The sequence below is a fragment of the Protopterus annectens genome, chromosome 5.part0, assembly GCF_019279795.1.
Source record: "Protopterus annectens isolate FY-2018-M chromosome 5.part0, PAN1.0, whole genome shotgun sequence".
Classification (NCBI taxonomy): Eukaryota; Metazoa; Chordata; order Ceratodontiformes; family Protopteridae; genus Protopterus; species Protopterus annectens.
In genome coordinates this window covers 496,079,116-496,102,061 of record NC_056735.1, presented here as the reverse complement: position 1 = coordinate 496,102,061, position 22,946 = coordinate 496,079,116, and the positions used below count along the sequence as shown (strand labels likewise).

The 22,946-nt window shown below is 42.7% G+C and overlaps 1 protein-coding gene across 1 annotated transcript in view; it reads right to left on the bottom strand.

Annotated features, from left to right (window-relative positions):
* SLC38A10 (solute carrier family 38 member 10) overlaps positions 1 to 22,946 on the bottom strand; it is a gene marked incomplete in the record, with an annotated part of 1,157,663 nt that overhangs the window by 624,694 nt on the left and 510,023 nt on the right. The window contains 1 exon segment of the mRNA XM_044072422.1: positions 21,492 to 21,603. Within this exon segment, the coding sequence (XP_043928357.1) occupies positions 21,492 to 21,603 (112 nt within the window).

Sequence of the window (22,946 nt, the reverse complement as noted above, 5' to 3'; positions counted from 1 at the left end):
GATGAATGAGCCCATACTGGTTGTGGTAGGGTAAAACCCAATTTTTTTTATAAATAAATGAGATGCAATCAATCAGTTAGCCATCATGCTAATGTTACTTTCGCAACTGGTTTTCCCAATTTCAAGTCTGCAAAGGAAACAAGCAACTAGTCTGTTTTTTTATGTCTTTTGTTCTGTGTAGATAAAAACGTAACTGTCTGTGAACATCCAGAAAATGTAACATGTATTCGCCTTTGTTAGTAAATCTGAGGAAGAAAACTGGAAAATTAATGGACTGACTGACAATGGATTCTGACACCACTTTGGGAAGAAGGGATGCATTGGTTTGTAATGTAACTATATCCTTTTGAAAAATCACGTATGGAGGTTTTGAAGATAATACTTGAATTGCTGAAATTAGTCTAGCAAATGTAATGGCTGGTAGAAAAAACATTTTCAAGTAAAATATTTAAGGTTACACTTAGCTGTTGGTTCAAAAGGGGGATGTGTAAGTGCCTGCAGTACTAGACTGAGATTCCATGGGAGAGTAGGGTCTTCTAAAGGAGGTCTTAAAAGTAGATTGCCTCGCAAAAAAGCTCTGCACAACTTATGAGAAGCTAGTGAGGAACTCTTAAACCCAATGTATAAGTTTGATATTGCTGCTAGCTGAACAGTTGAGGAACAAGCTCCTTCTTTAAAAAGTATTGCCACAAATTCAAGGATGTTATGTATTGTAGCTGAAAAAGGTTCAACATGATTTTGATGTGCCTCTAGGTACACAAATCTTTTTTTCTTGAAAAGAGTTTATGTACTGAAGGTTTATTTAAATAAAGATGTTAATACATGTTTGGACAGGGGAAGACAGCATAGGTAGTCTAGCTATTAGTTAGATTAGAGTAGAGTAGGTCCGTCTCCAGGATATGGATCGATGGACTTGGATGGCCTGAGACAGGAGGTCTGGAGTCTAATCACCCAAGATTGGTAAGTACAGCTTTGTACCTACCCTCAATGTAGATGTCGAACTGGATAGCATCTGCAGTCATAACAAGTGGGATTTCCTGCGTCATCTCTGTTGGTCTTCGGTATAAAAACATCAGCCGGCGCCATTTTCCTCAGTGTTTCTTGCCCCAGATGTCAGTAGCCCTCTTGCAGGCTAAAAATTTGGATAGATGCCAATGTTTCCAAATAGATAGAGGTAAACACAACAATAAGCATATATGTACATATATACAAACAAATACACCATAAGAGACTCCCCCCAACAGCTAGCTATTAGGAGGGTAAACACCCTAGGAGTACCACAGAGGGGAAGGAGGGAGGGTAATCCTGACTGCAGATGCTATCCAGTTCGGACATCTACATTTATGGTAGGTACAAACTGTACTATGTCCTTCATGGATGCATCTGCAGTCATAACAAGTGGGTAGAATACCATAGCCAACTAGGGGAGGAGGATAAAAGTAGATTATGGTGCGTTTAGGATCCCTTGCAGTACAGCAGTGGCAAACCCTGCTCGGGATCTGGAATATAGAGGCAAATTATAATGCTTGGCAAATGTATGCACGGAGGTCCAAGTAGCCGCCTCAATAATGTCTTGCCACTCCTCGTAAGAAGGCTGTGGTAGTGGCTGTTGCCCTTGTAGAATGAGGTCTTATGTTCTGTGGAATTGGTTTTCCATGGAAGGAGTAACAGTATCGTATGCAATTTCCTATCCATTTGGAGATTGTCTGTTTGGAAATAGCTTTTCCTTCCCTTCCTGTTGCATAGGCTACAAAAAGTTGGTCAGTCTTTCTGCTATTTTTTGTTCTGTCCAAGTAGTAGCGTAGCTGTCTATGTACATCCAAGGTATGCAGTATTCTTTCCCCTCTGTTTTGTGGGTTGGGAAAGAAGGTAGGTAGGTGGATTGCCTGGTTTAAAGACACTCTGGATACCACCTTGGGCATAAATGTAGGATTAGTCCTCATGGACACTCTATCTTGATGGAAGATTAGGAAGGGTTGCACTGCCACTAAGGCCTGTAGTTCTGAAACCCTCCTTGCTGAAGTAATTGCCAGTAGGAAAGCAGTTTTCCATGACAGGTGTTGTAGGTCTGCTGTTGCTGCTGGTTCAAAGGGTGATAGTGTCAACTTTTCTAGCACAAAGTTTAAATCCCAAGCTGGTAATGGTGGTTTCCTTGGAGGTTTTACATTCTTGATTCCTCTGAGGAACTGCCTGAGCAAAGGGTGCGACAAAACAGGTGGATCAAAGCTGTATTCTGCTGAAATAGCTGATGCATGTATCTTGATGGAGGAGTAGGACAGGCCTGAATGAAGAAGTTCAGCCAGATACTCCAGAATGTTAGGTATATCTATGTTTGACACATCTTTTCCTCTTTCCGTACTCCAAATGACAAACCTTTTCCATTTTCCAGCATAGTTCCTTCTTGTTGAAGGTCTGCGTGCTTCAAGCATAATGTCTTTAACTCTTTGGGAAAGTTCTGGATTAGCTGCTGCTATGTGATGTTCCATGCAGTCAGTTGCAGCGTTTTTAGGTTTGGGTGTATGATGCTGTAGTTGTTCTGAGTTAACATCAAAGGCATTAGGGGTATTGGCCACATATTGTACCGAGACATGCTCTTCAGTAGTGGGTACCAGTGTTGTCTTGGCCAGTTTGGAGCTATCAGGATTATCCTTGGACGTTCTTCCTTGATTTTTAGTAGTACCTTGTGTATCAAAGGAAGAGGTGGGAATGCATATGCTGTTAGGCCTTTCCAGTTGAAGGAGAGTGAGTCCACTTGCCATGCTAGTGGGTGGAATGTCCTTGTGCAGAATTTTTTGAGCTGATGATTGAGAGGTGATGCGAATAGGTCTATCTGTGGCATTCCCCATTTCTTGAGATGGTCTTGAAGATGTCCGGGTGCAGCTTCCATTCGTGGGCATCCGAAGTGGTTCTGCTTAATATGTCTGCTAGAGTATTGTCTTTCCCCGGTACAAATATTGCCTGTAACTGAATGTTGTAGCTGAGTGCCAGGGTCCACAGCTCCAAGGTCATTCTGCATAGGGGGTATGAATGAGTGCCTCCCTGTTTGTTGATGTACCACATGACTGTGGTGTTGTCTGTCCTTATCATCAACTGGCCCTCTTTGAGAAATGGTTTGAACTTTTGGATTGCCAGTTTTACTGCCAGCATTTCTTTTAGATTGATGTGCAGGTGAAGTTGATCCTGTGTCCACAATCCTTGCACGCATTTGTCCAGCATGTGGGCCCCCATCCTAGGTCTGAAGCGCCTGTTGTGATGGTCTGGCTTGGTTGACATCTGCGAAAGGGTAGGCCTGGGTTTGACTGGCATGCCTGAGCCCACCATAGGAACTCCTGTTTTAAGCATGGAATTAGTGGGATTTCTGTTTCTAGACTGTGTCTGTGTTGGGACCATAAATTCTTTAGGTACCACTGTAGTTTCCTCATATGTAGTCTGGCAAATGGGACTAAGATTATGCATGATGCCATGAAGCCCAAGGCCTGCAGAACTTTTCTTGCTGTTAACTTGTTCAGTTTTGTTAGTGCCAAGAAGTAAAGAGGAAGTTCTTTTGTTTTCTGTAGTCAGGAATGCCATTTGTTGTACTGTGTCCAATTCACCAAGAATGTCCTTGTTTGGGATGGTATCAGCCTTGACTTTTGTAAATTGACTGTGTATCCCAGTCCTTGTAGCAAGTAAATGACCCTTTGTAAATCTGTTGTCAGCTTGCTTTTTGTTGTCCCCTTGTAGCAGGCAGTCGTCCAGGTATGGGTAAATTTGAATTCCTGTAGTCTGCAATGGGCGATTACTGATGCCAGGCATTTTGTGAATACTCTGGGCGCAGTAGATAAGCCAAAGGGCAATGCTGAGAATTGATAGTGCTCTGATCCTGCAAGAAATCTGAGGTATCTTCTGCAGATTGGTCGAATGGGGACGTGCAGGTATGCCTCCTTGAGATCTAGAGTTACCAGCCAAGACTCCTTGCCCAGCATGGGAAGAAGTTGCTGTAGGGTCAGCATTTTGAATTTTGGGACAATGATGTATGTATTTAAGGTGGACAGGTCGAGAATTGGTCTCCAACTTTTTCCTTTCTTGGAACTAGGAATAGTCTGGAGTAGAACCCCTTTCCTTGTTCTGCTGTTGGCACTCTTTCCACAGCTCTTATGTTTGCTAACTCCATTATCTGTAGAGCCTCTGTTTTTGATTTGGAGGTAGATTTGGCATTCCTCTTTGACTGGTAAAGTGTGGAAGTGAACCGGTAACCTTGATCTATGGTTTGTAAAATCCACTTGTCTTTTGTTATGTAGTGCCAGTTCTTTGAAAATAAGGTTAACTTTCCGCCTAGAGGAGCTGCTATTTGTTCCCTGGTAGGCGGATTTAGGATTAAGTCACTGTGGTTGTGCTGATGTAGTGGCAGTGGCTGTGTCTGTGCCTCTGTTGTTACCTTGCCACTGTCGTCCTCTGTAGGCACCTCCTCTGGATTGGTTTCTGCCTCTGGAACGCCTATTCCTGCCCCTTTGAAATTTTGTGGAGTCAGGAAAGGACCAATTTTGGCAGGCCAGTTCCTGCTAAACCTTGGGGTTGAACCTGCAAGAAATCTTTAACAGTTTGAACAGATTTTGCCTTTTCTTCCATTTTCTTCATAACCTGCTGGGCAGGTGTACCAAACAGACTTGTCTTGTCCATAGGAGCATCTAGCAACTTAGCTTTAACATGATCCGGTAAAGCTTGTTCCTTTAGCCATGCATGCCTTCTTATCACTGTGCCTGTCATGGCTGATCTAAATGAAGCCTCCAGTGCATCATAGCCACATTTTAAGGAATGGTTGCTAACCTGTTGTATGTTATTTACCATCTCTAATACATATTTCTTATCAAGAGATTCATCAGAGGTTAGTTTTTTAGTTAACTGATCAAGCATAAACTCTTGGTATTGTATCATGTGAAACTGACAGTTTAAAGCTCTAGCTGAGAGAGTAGCTGAAGTGTAGACCTTTTTACCCCATCTGTCTAGTGACCTTGCTTCCCTTTCAGAAGGAATAGGGTTTTAGCTGTGGTCGCTACTGCCTTGGGACCCTGGGATATAGTTTCTGGGTCTGCAAGTGGGGCCTTGTAAAGGTGGTGATGAGTATCCGCACCCTGTAAAATCTGTCTGGTTTGGCAGGGGCTGGGGTAAAGAATCTGGAGCGGAGCAAACATCATTGAAAGCATCATCCACCACAGAGAGAACAGGAGGTATAGCTAAGGGCCTGTGCTGTGGGAGGTGCAGAAAGGTCCTAAGTCTTTTCTGGAGTCTGAAAATTCCTGTTGCTGCCATTGGAACTGTTCTCATGGCATGCAAGGTTTCCAAAGGAGAATTCTTCTGGTGGGGAAGCAGCTGGAATGGATTCTTCAGCATCAGAATCTTCAAAATTGGAGAAAGGAGCCTCAGGCTGGTCAGTTATGTCTGATTCATCAGCAGAATCATCAGAAGACATTGGCTCAGGGGCTCTGTCCTAGGTCTCTTCTCTGGGGCTGAGAGGCCCTGTCTGGGTGAGATTGAGATCCTCTAATTAAAGAAATTAAATCTTCTGCCAAAGAAAGCATTTGAGAACTAGAAGAGGGCCTGGATGAGGGGGTTTAACAGGCACTGTTTTAGTAGTCTTGGCTGCTTTAGCCCTGGCGAAGGCCTTAATGGACATGGCAGCTGGAGGCCTAGCAGCACCACGTGCTGGGGTAGAGACATCCAAGGGGATGGTGTCTGATAAGTCAACCACCGTAGTGGGTAAAATTTCTGAGGTCGATTCAAGAGTTGTAGCAGGGGCCTCAGCTGTAAGAATAGGTTCAGCTGTACTTTGAGCAGTTTTCTCGGTTTCGGCCGAAACCGAGACACTCATGATTTGCTTTACCGTGGTTTCGCCGAAACCGCGGACCGCGAGTGTCGGTCTTTATCTTTGCGTTTTTTGGATAGTCGGAGGATCCGACGGCATAATGTATGCAAAATCAGAACCGAAAAACTGTTCTGCAAACTCCGACCGACGCCTAAGCGTTCGTCGGTTGAAAGAGGCACAGGCCGAACAGGCTGCTACGTCGTGGGCTGGGCCTAAACAAGGCAGACAGTAAGAGTGGAAATCTTTATGAGGTATTTGTTTCCCACAGGTTAAACAATTGTTAACTTTTTCTGACATCGGCTGAGGCAAGAAAGAGTCCCCAACGGGTACTTAGCTTTAGAAGTCTTCAAGTAGTATTCGGTAGAAGTAATCTCTGGATCCGACCGACCGGCACTTGCGAACAGCTTCTGCTTCTGGCCACGCAAGAAAGACTGGGGAAAATGGCGTCGGCTGATGCTTTTATACCCGAAGACCAACAGAGATGACGTCGGGTGGAGTGCGACATCAGCCGAAGCCGGACCCGGACTTTGGAATCCGGCCGACTGCAGGGCTGCCTGACGACAGGACAACCCACTTGTTATGACTGCAGATGCATCCATGAAGGACATCTTTTAAACCCAATGTATAAGTTTGATATTGCTGCTAGCTGAACTTTAACAGTTGAGGAACTAGCTCCTTCTTTAAAAAGTATTGCCAAAAATTCAAGGATGTTATGTATTGTAGCTGAAAAAGGTTCAACATGATTTTGATGTGCCCAGTACACAAATCTTTTCCATTTACTGGAATAGAGTTTATGTACTGAAGGTTTATGTAAAGATAAATGTACATGTTGGACAGGGGAAGACAGCATAGGTTGTCTAGCTATTAGTTGAATTAGAGTAGCCAGGTTGTCAGTCTGAGGTATGATACATCTGGATGGATCATGCCTGTTGGGTGAGACAGGAGGTCTGGAGTCTAATCCAGAACCCAAGATTGGTGAAGTAATCGAGGCCAAAAGAAGGGGGAAAGTACAGCTGTGTACACTTAACATAAATGTAGATGTTCAAGTGTATTCACTGCTGCAGTCCTGACTATTGGGATTTCCTGCCCTGAAAGGCCTCGGTTGGCCCGACTACCAGAGAAAAACCTTTCCGGCTCCCAGGCTACTGGACGCCCAAACCAACGTCAGTATGCTCAGGTATAAAGTTAGGCAGCCTATGTCAGAACATCAGTCTTTTACTGCCCCCCAAATAAGAGGAGCCCTGAGAAGACTGAATGTATTCCAAAGGATAGGTTGGCAGAGGAGGACAGCCAAGGAAGGGCTCCCTTGGCTGAGATGCAGAGTCAGAAGATGCCTAGCTATAAGTAGGATAAAGGGGTAGGACAGTGGTAAAGAAGACTGCAACAGTGAATACAGTTGAACATCTACATTTATGGTAAGTGTACACAACTGTACTATGTTCTTCGTGTTTTACTGTTGCAGTCCTGACTACTGGGAAGATTCCCAAAGCAGAAAAGAGGGTAGAAGGATATTTGGGTGAAGAGAGGATGCATTGCAGGACAGCACTGGCAAACCCTGCTCTAGATTTGTAGAAGGACACTAAATGGTAGTGTTTGGTGAAGGTATGCACAGAGGACTAGGCGGCTGCCTCTAAAATGTCCTTGGTGGGAACCCCCTTGATGAAGGCAGAAGTAGCAGTAGTCCTGGTGGACTGAGATCCAATCCCAACCGGAGATACCATTCCATGAAAGCTATAGTAAAAGCAGAAACAATGGGAGATCCATTTAGAAATAGTTTGCTTGGAAACTGGTTTGCCTTCTGCACCTGGGGCAAAGGTAATGAAAAGCTGTTCATTCTCAAAGCTTTTGTCCTATCCAGGTAAAACATAGCTGCATGTGAACATCCAAGGAATGCAGAATTCTCTTCCCTTTATTCTGACAGTTGGAGAAGAGGGTTGGTAGATGGATGATCTGATTCAGGGCAGTGACAGATCACCATGTGCATGAAGGACGGGTTAGTCCTAAGAGAAACCCTGTCATTGTGAAAAATAATAAAGGGTTCAACTGCCATGAGAGCTTGCAGTTCAGAAACCCTCTTAGCGGAGGTGACAACTTGTAGTATAGCTGTTTTCCAAGTCAGAAATCGGAGGTCAGCAGAAGCTGCTGTCTCAAAGGGAGGCAACGTTAACTTTTCTAAAACAACGTTCAGGTTCCATGGAGGCAGGACTCCCCCCCCCCCCCCCCAAGAAACTGCCATAAGAGTGGGTAGGAAAAGATAGGAATGTGTGAAGGCACATAAGCAGAAATAGCTTGGATTTTAGGAACATCCCTGACTTAGCAGTGAAGTCAGGTATTCCAGGACATTGGTAATGTGAACGGACTGTGGCTCTAGGTGGTGGTCTTTGCACCAAATAGAGAAACTTTTCCATTTTGCTATGTATGATTTCCTAGTGCCAGGTATTCTGGAGTCCTTGAGGATGTCCAACATCTGTTTAATTAGGGTGGCACCTGAGAAGGCTGTTGTGAGATCATCCATGCTGCCAAGCTGAGGGTTGACAGGTTGGGAAGAACAATTCTTCCCTCGTTTTGAGTGATGAAGTCCACCCTCTGAGGCAGAATCCACTGTGCCTGTTTGGAGAGCTGGAGGATGAGAGAGTATCAATGCTGTCTGGGGCTATCAGTATTGCTTTTGGGCCCTCCTCCCTGATCTTGAGCAGGACCTGAGGAATTAGAGGTATGAAGAGAAATGCATAAATTAATAGTTGGGTCCATGAGAAGGAGAAGGCATCTATTTTCCAGGCTGACTCTTGTTTGATTCTGGTGCAGAATCTTTGCAATTGTGTGTTCTGTTTGGATGCAAAAAGATTCACTTGAGGGACCCACCCAGGACTGGGTTATAGTCTTGAAAATCTCAAGGTGCAGGTGTTACTCGTGAGGGTCCATAAGATTCCTGCTGAGATGGTCTGCTAGAATATTCTGAACTCCTGGAAGGTAATATGCCATGACATGCAATCCTAGACAGTGTGCCATTTCCCAGATGTGCATTGCCAGGAGTAACGGGGGTAGGAATGTGTTCCTCCCTGTCTGTTGATGTACCACATTACTGTGGTGTTGTCTGTCCTTACTAGCAGGATGCCTGGTGTCCATTTTTCTTTGAAGGCTATTCGGCCTTTTGTACAGCTATGACTTCATTCCAGTCAATGTGTTTGTTTCTGAAGTGGATTTCCCAGGTCCCCTGGGTTTGTAAGTTGTGGAAGTGAGCCCCCAGGTTGTCTCTGAGGCATCTGCTGTAAGGGTCTGTCCCTGAGGACTGAATATGAAGGGGAGGACTCAGTTGCAGGCACAAGTCTGTGCCCACCACGCAAACTCCAATTTGAGGCAAGGGATGAGGGGAATCTCCGTCTCTAGAGGTTGGGACTTCTGGTACCATACATTTCTGAGATACCACTGCAGCGTCCTCATGTGCAGTTTGGCAAAGGGGACCATGAGTATGCATGAAGCCATGTATGTACCCCAGGGATCTTAAGTCCTTTGCTGAAATATGATCCTTCATTTGGATCTTTTGGAAGTAATCTGTTAGGAAGGACACTTTTTCCAGGGGGAGGAAAGCCTTCTGGAGAGTGGTGGCTAGGAGGACCCCCAAGAAAACAATCCTTTGGGTTGGTGAAGTGATGGACTTCTGGGGGTTCGATGTGAACCCTAGAGAAGATAGGAAGTGCTGGGTGAATTGGAGATCCTGAAGTTTGGTGGGATTTGTTGACTGTATAAGGCAGTCATCCAGGTAGGGACAGATTTGCATTCCCTTTGTCCTGCAGAAAGCAATTACTGCAGCCAGGCACTTTCTGAACACTTTTGGTGCAGAGCAGAAAATTGATAATGACTGGATCCTGCCATGAAGTGAAATAACTTTCTGTGGGATTCCTGCACAGAAATGTGAAGGTAGGCATCCTTTAGGTCTAGAAGGACCATGAAGGCCTGCTGGGACAGCATGGGAAGGAGCTTTTGAAGAGTTAACATTTTGAATTTGGGAACCAAGAGAAACTGGTTGAATTTTGACAGGTCCAAGATAGGGTGCCAAGGGCCTTCTTTCCTGGGGACCAGGAATAGTTTGGAATAGAATCCTATTCCCTGCTGAGGAGGAAGGACTGGCTCTACTGCTCCTCGCACACAAAATCTTTGAATTTGAACCAGGGCATCTGTCATTTGATTTAGGGGGACATCTGGAAAACCTGCAGATTTTAATTGCTGTCTGAAAGTGAGCTTGTAACCATTTGCAATAATGTCTAGAACACTTGACTGAGGTAATCTGGGTCCATGTATGATAGAAAAGTGACAACTTTCCTCCTAGCTTTGGGGTGGGGGCTGAAGGTGGGGTGGCTGAGTCATTGCAAGTCTCAGGAAGTGGTCTAGGGACTAGAGCCCCCTTGTCTTGAGGTTTCCAAGGTCTACTGTCTGCCTTTTTGCAGGAGTTGCTTCTGGCTATGTGTTTCTTCCCTTTGAGATTTCCTCTGACTACATCTAGGCATGGAGGGAAAGGACCAGTGTTTAGCAGGGAAGTCTCTACTAAACCTGGGAGGCTGCACCTGGAGGAAATCTTTCACCATTTGCAAAGACTTGGCTTTGTCCTCAATCTTTTTCATCACTTCTGCTTTTGGGTCAAAAAGAACATTCTTGTCAAGGGGCATCTAACGGATTAGATTTAACATGGTCAGGAAGTGGTTGTTCTTGGAGCCAAACATGTCTTCTAATCACTGACCCAGTAATGGCAGCTCTACAAGATGCTTCCATGGCATCATATCCACAGTGTAGAGAATGCTTAGCAACCTGTGCACTAGCATGACAAAGTTCTGCTAGTTCCTTGGCAAGGGTTTTGTCTTCAAGGGCAGACACCTTCAGTTTAAGTTGGTCAAGGATAGTCTGCTGGTACTTAATCATATGAAACTAGCAGTTGAGGGCCCTCATAGTGAGTGTGGCAGAAGTATAAACCTTCTTGCCGAACTTGTCAAGGGCCATGCACTCTATCTTTAGGAAGAGAATTTCTGGAAGAACTGATTCTAGCTCCCTTAGGTCCTGCTGTGATTATTTCAGGGTCAGCAAAAGGGATTTTGTAGAGACATTTGTGACAGTCCTGAACATGGTAAAACCTGTCTGGTTTTCGAGGGGTAGTGGGTACAGAGGCAGGTTTAAGAGACGATTCCTGAAAGACATCATCTACCACTTCCAGAACTGGAGGGATAGCCAAAGGCTTATGTTCCGTTAAGTCCAGGAACTCCCTAACCCTCTTCTTAGGGTTGGGTAACCCTGAGCCTCCCACTGGAAATGCTGTCTCATGGCATGGAGGGTCTCTGCAAAGGTGAAATCCTCTGGTGGGGAGGAAGAAGGGAGGATCTCTTCAGAGTCAGAGTCCTCATAGGAAGTGCATGAAGGGACCTGTTCAGATTTAGAGTCTTTCGAATCCTCCCCGGATATGGGGGGGATCCTGATAAATTTCTGAAGGTTCATCCCTTTTCCATTTTCCAGTGATAACAGTTTGTCAAGGCCTGACATGAGAAAGATGATCTTCTGCCAGTCTGATGAGTTCCTGCTGAGAACCACTGTGGAGCTCACCCAGAAGGCCTAACTGCAGGCCTATGTACAGAAGGCCTCCTAGGAGGGGCTAAGGTCTTAGGCCTAGGAGTGTCCGACACCCTCATGCCAGTCTCTCGAGGATGCTGAAAATGCATGAAAATGGAGCTGTAGTGGGCCAAGGCCTCATTGCTGAGTCTATGGGTGTTGCACACTCTTCGGAAGCCAAGGCCTGCTGAGTGGTCCTGTACCCAAATGAGCTGTTGTTGAAGGCTTGTGTAGAAGTGGATGGGAGAGATGGCATGTCGGACTCTGAAAGGGTCTTGACACAGGCCTGAGTCATCGGTTCTGGAAGTGTAGGGGTTGCGTAGGTGCCTTACCTTGTTTAAGAATTACAAGTCTGGAAGGAGAGTCAGACCGAGATGGATTGTCATCTGAAGGCCTAAGCTTTTGCTTCTTACATTTCTTGTGCTTAGGCTGATCAAATCTGGTACGAAAGACAGGCGCCATAAATGATGGTTGAACAGATTGTTGGCTATGAAACTCTGCCAGAAATTCAGCCCTACATCTGATAGTTCTAGTATTAAAACATGCACAAAAGCAATAGTTAGCAACATTGTGATCAGGCCCTAGGCAAGTAACACAAATGGAAAGAAAGTTTGTGTGTGGGACCTGCTTTCCAGAACAGAGACAGTTATAGACTATCTGAGATGAGCAAGGAAAGAAAAGGTTCCCCAACAGGGTACTTATCTGTCCAACGACATTTCTCTCTAGTATTGACTAACCGACACACCTGAATGCTGCTTTAGTGCTTCAGATCTTCCGATGCAAGAAAAAACTGGGGTTCTGATGCAGGCCAGCTACCTTTAAGTGTCAGTCTGGGTGTCTGCCAGCCTGGGAGCTAGAAAGATTTTTCTTTGATAGTTGGGCAAATTGAGCGCTTTCATGGCAGGAAATCCCGACAGTCAGGACTGCAACAGTGAAAACATGAAGAACCTCCAAATCTGTCCAGGCCAGTATGGTGTAATGAGGATGACTTTGCACTTCAACACAGCAGCTTTCTTTAGGAATTTTGGAATTAGTGGGATTGGTGGATAGGCATATAGTAGACCGGGGGGGGGGGGCCCAATCATGAAGTAGAGCATCCTTCGGTGATTCCTCCTGTGGGGGGTTAGGGCAAAGTAGCTGCTGCATTTGTTGCTTAAGGGAGAAGCAAAAAGGTTACAGCAAGGCTGACCCCACTCTTTGCTGTCACAATGTTGTTGAGAGAGCACTAGTGAGGTAGAAGAATGCACTTGCTCAGGTTGTCTGCTATCACACAGGACTTCCCCGGAATGTGCGTTGCTATGAGAAACTGGTTGGATGAGATTGCCCACTGCCACACACTAATCACTTCCCGACACAAGGAGTAAGATCTGGTCCTACCTTGTTGTTGTACCAAACTACTGACATATTGTCCATTTGAATTGCAATCATCCCCAAAGGGAGAGCATCTTGAAGGGCCTGCAATACTAAATGCACCGCTCTCATCTCTAAGACAGTGATATGCAAACTGGCCTCTTTGGGGACCAAGTGCCTTGGACTGTTTTCCCAAGAAAGTGGCCCCCACCCCAACTGGAAAGTGTCCGTGGTCACTATGGCCTTGTAGAACCTGACTGGACTGAATCCACCACCTAAAATCTCTCTTGCATATGTGAGTGATTCGCATCAGAGTTGACATGGGTTGGTAAAGTATCGACCATTGTGTTGCTAGCATCCACCATGTAAAGTCTGGCTAAAGGTACTATTATTGCCACTGACATTGATCCCACACAGCTTGAAGGACCAAGCAGGCTGAAATCTTGGTACTGCAGGTTATTTTCCTGACCTGTGATCTTATAGATTGAACCTTTGAGGGAGGCAGTGAAGTTATCATTGAATGTGTTGAACAGTGCTCCTATGAATTCCAAATTCTGAGTTTGTTCCAGCCGACACTTGTTGTAGTTTATGGTTATTCCCAGATAAGAACACATCTGGAGAACCTAATCTCTTGCCCTTATTAAACTGATGCCTGGTTGGGGTAGTAATGAGCCAGTCATCTAGATATGGAAACAACCAGAATCACTGCAGTTTCAAGTGACCTGCTACTACTACCATACATTTGGTAAACACCCTGGGGGGTGTGGTGAGACCAAAGGGCAGAACTCTGACTTGGTAATGACTGGCTCCCAGCCGGAAGCATTATGTACCTTCTGGATCATTTGCTCACCTTTATGTGATAGTATGCATCCTGTAGGTCTATCGAGTACATCCAGTCATCCTTGCTTAGAAAGGGAGATTGGAATGAATAGTGACCATCCAAAACTTGGTGTGTCAAACTGACTTGTTTATGTTGCTGAGATCCAAAACTGGTCTCCAGTCACCTGTCTTCTTTGGCACTAAAAAAAACCTGTAGTAAGTTCCGGATTCTATCTGGGCTGGTGGGACCTCCTGGATAACTCTCTTTTTCTAGCAGTGTTTGTATTTGAATTGCTACTTGTTCCTTCTGACTGGGTGGAACATCCAGGATCTTGCTTGAGACTAAAGGTAGAAGGGAAAAGTGTGTTATATAATCTCTGGAAATAATCCTCTGCACCCAAGTATCTTTTATGTCTAGCCAGGCTCTCTGGTGCAGGGATAATTAGTCCCCAGTTGCCTCCAGAGGTGGACAATCAGGCCTCCTTTCAGAAGTGCTGGTAAGGTCAGTCAAAGAAAGAATCTCTTGACTCCTGGTTTTGTGGGCTACCTCTTCCGTGGGGGCTGTATCGAACATTGGAGTCCCCTGCTCTGCCCCTGGAGGAACTTCCTCCATGTGTGTCCTGGAAAACACTCTGGGATTTCTAGAACCACATCTTCTGACCACCTCACTGATTTCTAGAAAAGGATCTCAGAGGGGTCGAAAAACATATACCCACAGCAGATAGGGTCTTTCCATCCTTCTCACACCTGGATAATGTGTCATTCACTTTGTAGTCAAACAAAGAAGTGCTGACAAAAGAAACACTGATGAATGAAGACTTGAAGATCTCTGCAAAATCACTGCATCCAAGCATGTCTCCTAATAGAAATGCCTGAACCCGTTGTCCCTGAGGTTCATTTGGCTACACACGAAATTAGCCTCATGGAACAATTTGAAATAGACTGCAGGGTAGCCAACTGAGAAGTCACAGATGATTGCACATCTGCAGAAATGGATCCTAAAAGGATATCTGACAGTTCCTTAATCAAATCCCACTGTAATCTTGTAAAATGTGCCAAATAATTCAGCGACCTTAAGGTAAAGGTCACTGAAGCATGGACATGCTTCCCAAACCAGTCCATTGCCCTAGTAGACTCTCTGTTAGGGGGATGAACAGTGGAACTCTCCTTGGCAGGTTTCATTTTTTGGCTGCTGTCACAACCATGGCATCAATGGGCATCCCTTTACCCCAAAACTGCTTATCCAAAGGTGGTGCTATAATCTTTTCTGGTCTCTTAAGTATGGTTTCAACTGTGTTGGGTTCCTTCTACTTCCGCCAAGAGACCATCTCAGTAAGCTTGTCAGCGGGCAGAGTAACACAGGAGACAGATGGGGCAGTACCAAAAGCCGCCAGCAATACAAACTCCTTGGAAAAAGGCTTGCTGGGCATCCAGTCACCTCTCTGTTTTAGGAGCTCAAGGATGTCTCCAAATGAGACATCTTCAGGAGGTTACCGTAGGATCCCCTCACCTTCACTGAAGTCCATACCTTCAGTGACCAACTCTTCTGTGGAGTCCAAGTGCTTCCTCTTACATGTCTTCTTCCTAGGGACCTCTTCAGTGGGATGCTCTGGGAAAGTATCAGAAGAAATCAAGATACCCTGTTGGGAAGTCTGAGAGTCTTGGACTGGCTGTCCCTGTGGTAAAGATTGATGAGGCTTTGAGCACAGAGACATCAAGGTAGAAGGCTGAAGATCCAAGGGTTGGGATCTGTCTGGTCTGAGACGGACAAAACCCTCTTCACAGCTTCAAAGGGTGACTGCCCCAGAGAAAGAGAAGACCTCAGATCTGAAAAGACAAACTTTTGGACTGCTGTCTACTCCCACTCTGAAAGCAATCTCCCCGAGGTGGAAGCTGGTGCTAAGCTGTCCACTGCCAAGGCTCTGAGGCACAGAGATGGCTCTGATAATTTTGTTGACGACTCCAATACCTTGGATCCAAAAGGGAAGCTTGTTTTTCCATTCTACAAGTGCCTTGGGGTTGAATCCATGGAATATGGAACAACCTTCCTGAAGATGTAATGGTCCCAAGACACTGCATGCACACAGTGTGGGCATCAAACATTTGATGCTTGTGTCCACACAACACATTTTTTAAACCCAGTGGGGTATTTTTCTGCCATAGCCAAAATCTATAAAAAAGGCAAAATTTAAGAACAGATTTTTTTTAAATTAGGCGAGAGAGAAGAAGAAATAGAAAAAAACTACAAGCAATGGTAGTACAAAGGAACTACACAAAATGTAGAAAGAAAGTAAATACTAACAATACTATTTAAGAGGTATGTACTGTACAACAGCCAAAAAAGGGGGAGAAATACTAACAACAGTATTTTGAAAATACTAACTGTACGATCAGGTAAGGGAGAGAAAAAAAATTAAAAATTTAAGAGAAATTAGAAAATATTTAGATTTGAAAATTAACACTTATTTGACAAATGCTCAAGAGCTATGGTCAACTACATCTTTTGCGTAAAGCGGCAAACGAGATCTGGAGTAACTTAGGATTGGTGCATTATGGGTAAGGGAGAAGTTTGAGAGTTTTTTGATTGCCGTGAGCTTTACCAATGGCCAAGTCAGATCCGAGGGATTAGATACAAACTCATCAGTTAAGGACAGAATGAAAATTGGCAACATCAGATCAGATCATTTAATTAGTAACTGCAGCAGAGGGAAATGTTATACATGTGGTGAAACTGGACAGGATACAAAAAAATGTAATAAACTATAATAAGACTGGTCATTTATGGATTGATTGTAGATATGAGTTAAACAGGACATACACAGATGTAAGTAAATAAACAAGAAGAAGAGATTGAAATAAACCAGGGAAAGGAAGAAAGAAAAAAATAAAAAGAAGGGGCAGAAAAGGAAAAAAGGTAATGAAGAACAGGATAGTGAAGAAAAATCAGAAGTTAGTGATGATGAAAATGTTGAAATTTAGTGAAAGAAAAAAGAATTATGCTTGTAAAAAAGTGACAGAGACAGAAAAAGGAAATGTATACTGCAGAATATGAAAGAAAGGAAAAGGATGAAGAAATGTAACATCTAGATAAAAATGTACTTAACATTAGGAAATATGACAATTGTAGAATTGTAGCAATAAATGTTAACAATAAGATTAAGTATTTTAGAAAGATTTAAAGATTTGGATAGTAATATTGAAGGATATAAGATTTTTAACCAAAGAATAGATATTGCACACACAAAGTTTATGGAGAGATAACTTTGTTTGGTATTTGGGTAAAGACACATTTATTTTGATTAGAAAACTGGTTGATGACATGATGAACAAACATGAATATATTAAAATAACGATGGGAGATTTGAATAAAGAGCTTGACAATTTACCATAACATATCATGGGAAATAGTTAGTAGTTAAAAAAAAACAAGATAAATTAATAACAAAAATATTACAACCGAAACATGAAAAAGAATGGAGTTTATTGAAAGCTTTGAGAGAGAAAAGAAAAGCATGAATGATGAGTTTAAAGCATATCAGGATAAAATTATATTATGGAAAATAAAGACAGAGGAGCTGGAGAATAAAAGATTATGGTACAAAAGTATAATGTGTAAATGTTATTACATTTATCATTTGAAAAATTTAGATGAAAGAATAATAAAAGCTATAAAAGAGAGAAAAAGAAGATGTAAAGAGATTTTAGAATGTCATGATTTTCTATACGGACTATTTGCATAAAAAAAAATACCTGTTAAGGCTAACAAGCCATATAAAAAGAAATGTGAAAGAATTTGTAATTACTGTAGAGAGGAAGAAACTGCTGAACAGTTTTTTTTTAATGTAGAAGCATTATGAAGGTTTGGAAGAAATTAAGGGATATGAATTATTTTGAGAATATAAAGAATACAGGACTTATCTATGAATAATATTGTATATGGATTTTATGAAAACAAAAGTAAAGATTATGTAGAAAAAAAACAAACAATTATTCATTGTCTTATGGTGTCAAGAATGTTAGAAATTATGTATAACTGCAAATGGAAGTTGGTTATTATCTTGGAGAAAATAAAGTTTTGTCTGTGGAAGAAAAGGTGGGGATCAGAATATTAATTAAGTACAACAGCTAAAGTTATATATGTACGATTGTAGTGAAAAGGATTGTAATGATTGTATATAAGTTTTGTATATAACCGTAAATATGATTTTAATAAAGAACTTGTACTCTTTTTGATAGATGCCATGGGATCTTTCACATCCACCTGAACTAACACCAATTCAGGCGGGTGAGACTGTTTTAACATCTCATCCGAAGGACAACATACTGAGGAGTGTAGTGCCCTCCCCTTTTGCTGCACTGCAGTGTTGGCAATAGATTTACCAGGTGTAGGAACAGACCCCGCAGTCTTTTGAACCCAAGGTTAGTGTGCCACCTGTTGCATCCCTGACACTATAGCCCTTAACTGGAGCCATCTGGACGGCTATTTTCTTGATGAACTTCTGCAACTTCTTCCTTGCAGTTACATTTTGATAGAGTGGGATGTCAGGCAAGGGCAATGACTGAATGTGTAGAACAGAGTGAAATGGAACTAAATAAATACAGGATAAAACCCTCCTCACCAGACTGTCCTTGAAGGCTTAACTTCTTTGCTGTGTTCTGATGTGGCCAGAAAGAATCTCATCCCATCTCTGGTGGGATACAGCTATGCAAGGGACTGGAATTGCTGTGATTCACTTAAGGCTGCCTATGGCCCTTCTGTGGGTCACAAAGAACCCAGCATTTGGGAATGTAACCTTGCTGGGACACAGTGGAGGTGGCACTACTACTTCCCAGCATTCTCTTTCTGCAGTTGCTGTGTGCCACAATAGGAGTACATTCAATGCTGATTTCTCTGAATTCAAAAAGAGGTATGGTAGGATAAGGTAGGTGAAAGTTTGTACTTAAACTTCTAAGTGTCTTCCCTGTTTCCATTTTTGAGCTGTTTTACTTCAAGACCAAACAATAGGGGACCCTTGAAGGAGAAGTCCTAAACGAATTGTTTTACCTTCTCAGTGAACTGGGTTAATTGCAACTAGAAGTGCCATCAAATGGCAATACTAAATCCTGTTGTTGTAGTAGCCACTTCTACACTGTTGCACATTACTTAGACCACAAGGCTGCTAGGGTTCAATAAATCTGAAGCCAGTGTCCTAATCAGCCATCTTGCGGCACTCCATAATAGGATGATTTTTTTTTAATATATTTGTTAACAAGGTAAGCTCACTGAAGGCAAAATTTCCTTTTCAGGGATGACCCAAGATCACAGTTTGATCAAATGGCTTGCTCAAAATCACACTATAGACGAATGGAGGTGGAAGGAATCAAACCCTGTACCCCTGACTACATGCAAGTAGCTCATTAGCAGTTCAGAGCCTTAATCCTATGCACTAACTGACACACAAACATTTGATGGAGAAATGTCTGTGAAAGCGCAGCATATTTTTTAAACAGATTAACACACACAAGGACAAGGTGGTGAAAAACAAAGAGCTACTTTTCAAATCTGCCAATAACATAGGATTCTCATCATGCATATGAATCTGGACTGTAGGATCTCTCAGAAGGGTTGCAATGGAAACAGTGATGGCAAGTAGCAGGGACACTTTTCCAGTATTTATTTAGCGTAGGTAGACTAGGTTGGGGGCACCTGGGTGATGGGGGGGGGGCGCTGTGGAGCCCTTTTGCCTAGGGCACCAGCTGACCTAAGGCCGCTGCAAGCTTGGAAGTTTCAACCATAAATGACCATCCTTGAGGCAAGTAAATACTGTATGCCTTCTTGGGATAGCTGCTACAGAAACCAGATTCTCTCATATGACTGAGTTGGCATCCCGAAGGATGTACACTAATAGAAGGACTGCCCAGAAAGTTTAGGAGAGAGGAGTAACATACTTTATGCAATCTTCTGGGAGGGGAAGTAAGAAACAGATTCACTAGGCTAACCCTCACATTGTTGGATAAGCTGCAGTATCTTCTCCACACATGGGGGAAGGGGAATTGGCCTCCTGTTTATCATCATTATCTTCTGCAAGGAGATCAAGTTCAGGCTCTGTATTTTTAGATTGGCAGAGACATTTCCTAAAATGTTTACAGAGGTGCTCGGACACAAGAGACTTGACTGGTCTCCTGGAAGAAGGAAATGTTAAATACTGCAGTACAGAAAAAAATGGGTGGAGGTGAGGAAGCCTGTGGTTGAGAATACCAGTCTAGGAAGGAAGGACAATGCCAGCAGGACCAAGGTTTGTACTGGGGAATGAAGTTGCTTGGGAAATGGAGAAAAGGCAACATCTTATTAAGATGTCACAGATGCTACAAGAGCCAAAGCTGCCAATCTTAGTACTGGAGCCACCAAATATCTGAAAATTCACAACAAAGAATCCATGGAAAGGATGTGAAGTCTGATGAGCCTAGCTCCTTACTTCTATAACATGGCATTCTCATTCCAGTACTGGTGCTGAAGGCATGAAAAGAAGGATTAGACTTATAAGATTATTATCAGATATACCAACAATGGATGAAGTAAGGAAAGGTGACGGTATTAATGGACATGAATTGTCTAGTTACTTAACATACTCCAACACTACAAGAAGTTAAGAAAATCCTCATGTCAGCTGATCTCATTCATTCATTCACTGAGGCAAAGACTTCATAGAAAATTCTGCACACCTTCTACAGGGCGATTAACATTGCAACACAAAAAGGCAAGAACAGGGCTCAGTATGTGCATCACAGCACTAAAGGTTGAAAAGAAGTTATGCTTTAACAATCTAATCCAGTATCTTGCCAACTCCACTGATACAGGGGGATAAAGCCCTGCCTAAGACCTAGGTAACCCAAGTTCAACTAGCGGCTCAGGTGCAAGTTGGAGCTGACATGAGAAAGGAGAGGAATGATGTGGCTTAACCCTGCTTGCAAATCTTTGGGAGGAGAGTAGGTATGTGTGCTCACGAGCACACTTTCCATAGTAGTAGAGACTGTTGATCATACAGAGAGCTGCTTGTCTACAGTGGAAGCAGAACCAACTGATCACATGACACAGAGGTAAAGCATGTATTGCAAAGGCTCATTTCATTCCAACCATGAGCTAGCATGAGTGAGTGTTCGGGCTAAAAAGAAAAAAAAAGGCAGGAGAATCCCAAACCACCCATGATGGTTGCTTCAGTGATGATTCCTCTTGGTCTACTCACTCTCCCCAGTTGACTCAAAGAAGCTCATCAAAAAGAAAAAAAAATACTCAGCTATTTTAATTGTCAATACTTTCTATTTAATAAATCACTACTAATTATTATGCCACGGAATTAACTTATTTTAGAGCATTAATTCTGACAGAAGCTTAAAAACCTCCTTAGCTGCAGATGGGAAAGACTGTTACTATGAACTCTTCATATGTTCTGGCTTAAGACATACCCATCCTGCTTTTAGTTGTTGCTTATCATAGACAAAAATCTTAAAAGCACCTTATTAAGAAGATAAATCTATGAATATGGAAATGTACATTTCTTCCATATTCAAGTCTAAGAGATATATCAATACCTTTCTTTTTTTAATATTCTACAAAGGTAAACTTTGACAGACCTTATCTGTAAAGCTAATTAAGTACACAAATAAACTACATATTTTTAAAATATGTAATACCACATACCTTATCAAAACAGCGAATCCAGACTTAGTAAATCTGATTAATCCAATTAGAAGCAGTACAGACAAAAAGCCTACATGTTCTGTAAATGTAGGATACTATGTGGGTTAAAGGAGATGTACAGCAGAATTAATGAAAGAATAAATACAATAAAGAATTTGAAGTAGTCTTAAAATGGAATTAACAGTGTAGACTGTTTTAGTAAACTCTTACCATTTGGAATCAAAATTCCTCCCAACATAGTGCCAAAAACTACAGATAGTGTGATGACCTTAAATCGAAGAGGTGGCATATATCCACCTGCAGCAAACGTTCCATCTTTCTGCTGAAGGGGAGCAAAATAAAAGAATCACTTAATATGCTTGGTACTCATATAAGATTTAAATAATTTAAAAAATTTACAAAAAATTGAATTCATACAATGTATAATTATTTGTGACAATAAAGTTGCCAGATTAAACTTTAATCATATCAGGCATACATGAGAGAAACACCCAGCTATCATCTTGTTAGAAAAATATTTTATTTATTGTTAATCAATAATTTCATTACCATGCCATATCAAGGAGCAATAAAATGGGGAAAAAGGAGAGTGAGCGAGCGCAGGAGGGTGAATGACATGACGGCATGAATGAATGCAAGTACTACCTAACATTTTGTCACACTGAAATTAAAAAAGTCATGTTAATACTAATATTTTACTCAGACATGACAGCACAACAGATACTCCTACAGTGATGCCTCTGACTGATGGCCAACATGGTTGTTGCCAAACCTTAAGTTTTCCCATTTGCTCCCAGCCCCTGCTGTGACTACAACCCAGATAACCCAAAATTGACTAACAGTTCTGGTACTAGAGGAGCTTGGGCAGGACGATGTGAGTGACTGGGCACTGTTGGCTTTCCCTAACTAAGCAGAGACAGGCAACTAGCCCTAATGCTGCAATGGGTATCAGTAGATGTTAAATGTATCATCAATATTGGGAAGATGGCAGCAGCAATAAAGATGTGGTAGGGCAAGTTCCTTCCACAGCATAAGGTATAGCTGAGGGCAGGCATACCCATTAGTGAATGCATGAAAGACCAAAGCTGAGTAGTGTCCTGCCACTTGCCATGGAGGGAAGTTATAACACACACAAAAATATCCCTCAGTGGTTGGCTGGACAGCAGCAACCCATGTCTGGCTCTTTCATGGGGGAATAAGTGGACCAATCGGCTCCTACCCTACTTGGGTAATGAATGGCCAATTAGTCACTGGAAGACTAATGGCTTACAGACAGTTTGGCGGAGCTGTCAAACTTTTTAAAAAAATTCTGCTTATTTTCAGAAGGCAGTATGCACTTGCAAATAATCATAAATTACAGGCAGGTGTTACATCACAGTATTTTAGAGCTATGAAAGAAGAAAACATAACCTTTTAAGGATCCCAATGTAGCCAGTCTTCACTGGCACATAGTTCCTTCACAAGCAATGACAACTATTCTCTCCAAAGTGTAGTCCACAAGTCCAATCAGTCCCATGAAGTGGCCTCATCATCTCAGTTCCCAATACCATCCTTTGGGGAAAGCCCCCATCACAATATCCCATAGCTTACTTCTCAACAATCTTGGACAGCTCTACTAATTGTGCTCCTTTCCACATATACTCCTTGTCTCTAATCACACCATAT